The following is a 4,125-nucleotide window of genomic DNA, read 5'->3' as shown; positions in this document are numbered from 1 at the left end:
GTAATGTATAATATGGGGTTTATTATATTGCTAACTAATTCTTAAATTGCTAACTACAACTAAATTATAGGCATTAGATTATTAAATTAAGGTAAAAGATCATTCATCCACGAATATGCATAAAAAATGTCAATTGGAGTATTAATGTTAATTAAAAAAAAGTTAGTTATAACCAACTTTTAAAAAATATCCAAACTTTAAATGATTATAACTATTTCAATTTATATTATTTTTTTACACAAAATATATCAAATTAAAGATAATTTTATAAGGATGCTAACGAGATCTCACTTGCATATTTTTCGATATCAAAATTTGAATTTTTTTTCGAATTTTCATAATTTTTACATAACAGTTAAATGTAAATGTAAATATAAGTATCAAAATATGGCAATATAATATATATACAATGTCAATGCAAAATTGTGTTGACATATTCAAGGAATCACGTTGATATTTTCAAAACACTATATTGACATTTTCATGTAAAACCCTAATTTGGTAATTTTTTTATCTTTTTTGATTTAATTAATAAAAGCAAAAATTACACGTGGCAAATTTTAGACCACTAGATTTCTAAAATCTATGGTCTTAAATTAGTTGTAGTTAGCAATTAGAGAGTGAGTTAGCAATTGATCATTCCCATGTATAATATAATCCCTCACATTACAACAAACTCATCTTTTATGGACATAAAATTACCAGAATTTATAGCACAAAGAAAAACTTTTTTTTAAGATAAAAACACCTCCATTTGCATTCTTAATTTTTAGTTGGGGATATAAAAAAAATGGGAACATTTTCTGAAGCATCGATAATACTATTGGATCTCCTTACAATACTAGTTTAATTACAATATACATTAATTCTAAACAACGACCTAATTAAAATGAGACGAAAGAGAGTATTTAAATAGAAAAAACAAGAAAACATTGAAAGACATTATTACCTAGTATTTTTCAAAATCCCACATGTCACGCTTGTACATTTCCATTAAACTATTGTACCCCAAACTATGATTAGAAAAGCCACTACTTATACACATACACGTGTTTATCATCTATTCGCTAGACAGCGACGTCAATTTCTAAATCATTTGCACAAACCAATCCCACCTAATCAAAAAAGGGGTTTTCCCAATTTATGTATGTACGAGGTAGTCACACTACACTTACATATTTAACTCTCTCAAGTACAAGAGTGAATATACTTTCTCCACCTGCTCAACCCTAATTGGTTTCTCTGTCTCATTTAAGGTTTAATGTGATATTTAAATAGACGCACCTCAATATCCGTCAGAGCATCAGAGCGAGTATTCGATTTAAATCAGTCTCGTATGGGTCCGATCATACAAACTTGCAAAACACGTGGTATCTATCAGAATAACTGTCGAGTAGTCGATTAAATACAGTTTCGAATGTTCTAGATCAGACAGACATGTAAAACACACTGTAGCTACACGTCAAGTATACTTAACATTATCTTAAAATAAAATAAAAAACGCTCCTAGTTTTGTAAGGAAGTTTGGCTTTGTTGAAACCACTTTCCTCTTTCCACATAAAGCTAAGAACAATAGTCCCAAAGTCCTCTTCTTTCCAAAGGGAGGTGTTTTCCAAATTAGTAAGTCCTTTAATTGTCCCTTATTCCTTTTCAGTAGTTTCTTGAAAATTTTCTTCAACTATATGTATCATGTCCCACCTAATTGTATTCATATGTTTGACTTTACTTTGTTGTAGGAAGCCGAAGAAGAAACCCTAGAATTGGTGTTGGGGGAGGAGATGGGGAGGGGCAAAATAGTAATTAGGCGGATCGATAACTCGACAAGCAGGCAGGTGACCTTCTCGAAGAGGAGAAGTGGGTTGCTCAAGAAGGCTAAGGAGTTATCAATCCTGTGTGATGCTGAAGTGGGATTGATTGTGTTTTCCAGCACTGAGAAGCTCTATGATTTTGCAAGCACCAGGTTCATTTTCTCTCTTAATTACTATGCATACATCTTAATATCATTCGAAAATCGATATGTTAAAGTATTTGGTTTTACTTCTTAATATATGTATGATTGCATATAAATGGAATGAATACATTTACTAGAATAATGGCTAGAATTGTAATTTGAAATTGTTTCAGTAAATTTAAATGCTATTGATTCAGATCTAAACGATGCGTTTAGCCTTACACTTTTCTCTTTTCAATTTTCAACCCATAACTTATCAATTTCTTTATTTGCCACATTTTCAGATACCTTCGAAAAGTCGATCAGAAAAATAACATATTTATACTTAGAAAATCATATGCATACATGAACTCATCGATCCCTATATATGAATAATGTTCTAAAATTCCTCATCATATTCTTTTTTACAAGATTATAAAGAAAATTCTTTTTTTTTCTTCTATTTTTTGCACTTTAGTGGTTCAAAGTACTATATACACAACATGACAACAATCAATTAATCTAATCTAAACACAACATGAACATATATTAATGCAACTATTTCCATTCTACCACTCCTATATCCTATCAATCTTATGTTATCGCATCCACCAAACCAATGTTGTAAAAAATTGATTCACGTACTGCCTTATAAAATCCCATGACGAAATAACGAGTCACTTGAACAGCTAGAATTTGCATTCCTAAGAATTCAGCTCCATCGCCAAAGGCACAGCGTAAATCAAACTTTTTTCTAGGTTAGATGATTTTTTTCAAGTGAAAATGTAAGAAATGAACCTTTTTCGAAAAATGCTAAAAGTTCAGAGCCCGAACTATGATATGATCAATCCTCATGTGGTGTTGATGTTTAGCAGTATGAAATCGGTGATAGAAAGATACGCAAAGCTGAAAGAGGAAAATTATCATCTCATCAATCCTACTTCTGAGATCAAGGTACACTTATTCTATAATTTTCTGATTTACTAACATGTTATTTACTTCTCACTTAATTCTCTGCTAGAATAAAATTTGTAAATAAAACAATGGAAGTAATATGTGAATTGCATCTTCAAGAAAAGCAATATATTTGTGAATATTTGAGGTCATGATTGAGTAAGTTGATACCATCATAATTTTAAGCGAGTATATGTTATCTGCCCTAAAACTATAGAAGAAGAATGGGATTGATGATCTATATCAATATATGATATGAGTCATATGACAAGCCCTTTTGCTAGAAAGTACTAGTATTTGGAATTTAGGGTTTTAGCTTTAAATAAAAAGGCTGTTATACATTACCTAATATTCCAGCTGATCAAACTAGGTTTTGTTACGCATGAAAAACAGTCTTTTTTTTCATTTTCATCCATTCATCAAAATTACTCCTGATCTATTTATGTCAAATTTATTTCTTATGAGTGCCATTTTCTAGTTACAATACTTCAACCACTTATTTTCTCTATCTCCTTCTTACTTTACCAATTTTGCATTAAAAATTATGTCATTCACTTTTAAGACTATTTCTAGTAGAAGGACGTAGTATGTATATGACTTAGTTGAAAATAGATGCTATAATTAGTTGCACACATGTGTAGGTAATTCATTTTAAGACCTTTCAAGATTGTTGGGTTCAACATAGCCTTAGTATCAGCAAAAATATGGCCAATACACTAATAATCCATTTTGTTTCTATTGCAGTTTTGGCAGAGGGAAGCATCAAGCTTAAGGCAACAGCTGCAGTACTTGCAACAATGCCGCAGGTATGTCCAAATTTTCATATGTAGCAATAGAGTGAAGTGTATGTGTATTAAAATCAAGGATAAATTGCCGAAAAATCATAAAGTTTGGTCGAATTATAGTATGTCTAACAACCTTATATACCATTCTGAAAAAACATATATTTTGGATTTATTAACAACTATCCCACGGCGAAAAAATGTGGTCTCATGTCGGTAATTTATTGATGGCGTTCTATGTAATAATAAACAACATTAATGTTTTACTCACCGGCAATGATGTTCATGTATGATTTCTGAGCTGTCATATCAAATACTCCCCATTTTACCAAAAAAATTGATGTAGAATAATTGCAAACAAATCCGACCTTCATGATTTATCATGACTAATTTATAAAGTTGTGCATTTCTTTGCTTGGTACAGTATGTTTGTAGAAATCATCGTTTTATTTGGAATTA

At 30.6% G+C, this 4,125-nt stretch overlaps 1 protein-coding gene across 1 annotated transcript in view; it reads left to right on the top strand.

Moving 5' to 3' along the window:
• Nucleotides 1-1,583: 1,583 nt before the first annotated feature.
• The window catches only part of LOC121754833 (MADS-box transcription factor ANR1-like), a 2,901-nt gene continuing 359 nt past the window's right edge, over nt 1,584-4,125 (top strand). The window contains exons 1-4 of the mRNA XM_042150128.1: nt 1,584-1,620; nt 1,737-1,960; nt 2,806-2,884; nt 3,629-3,788. Coding sequence (XP_042006062.1) covers nt 1,779-1,960; nt 2,806-2,884; nt 3,629-3,788 — 421 coding nt within the window. The 5' untranslated portion in view covers nt 1,584-1,620; nt 1,737-1,778. The remainder of the gene's footprint in view (nt 1,621-1,736; nt 1,961-2,805; nt 2,885-3,628; nt 3,789-4,125) is intronic.

The sequence above is a fragment of the Salvia splendens genome, chromosome 11 (genome assembly GCF_004379255.2).
Source record: "Salvia splendens isolate huo1 chromosome 11, SspV2, whole genome shotgun sequence".
In the NCBI taxonomy this organism is placed as follows: domain Eukaryota; kingdom Viridiplantae; phylum Streptophyta; class Magnoliopsida; order Lamiales; family Lamiaceae; genus Salvia; species Salvia splendens.
The sequence above is the reverse complement of the archived record's forward strand: the minus strand, read 5'-3'. Positions and strand labels throughout refer to the sequence as shown.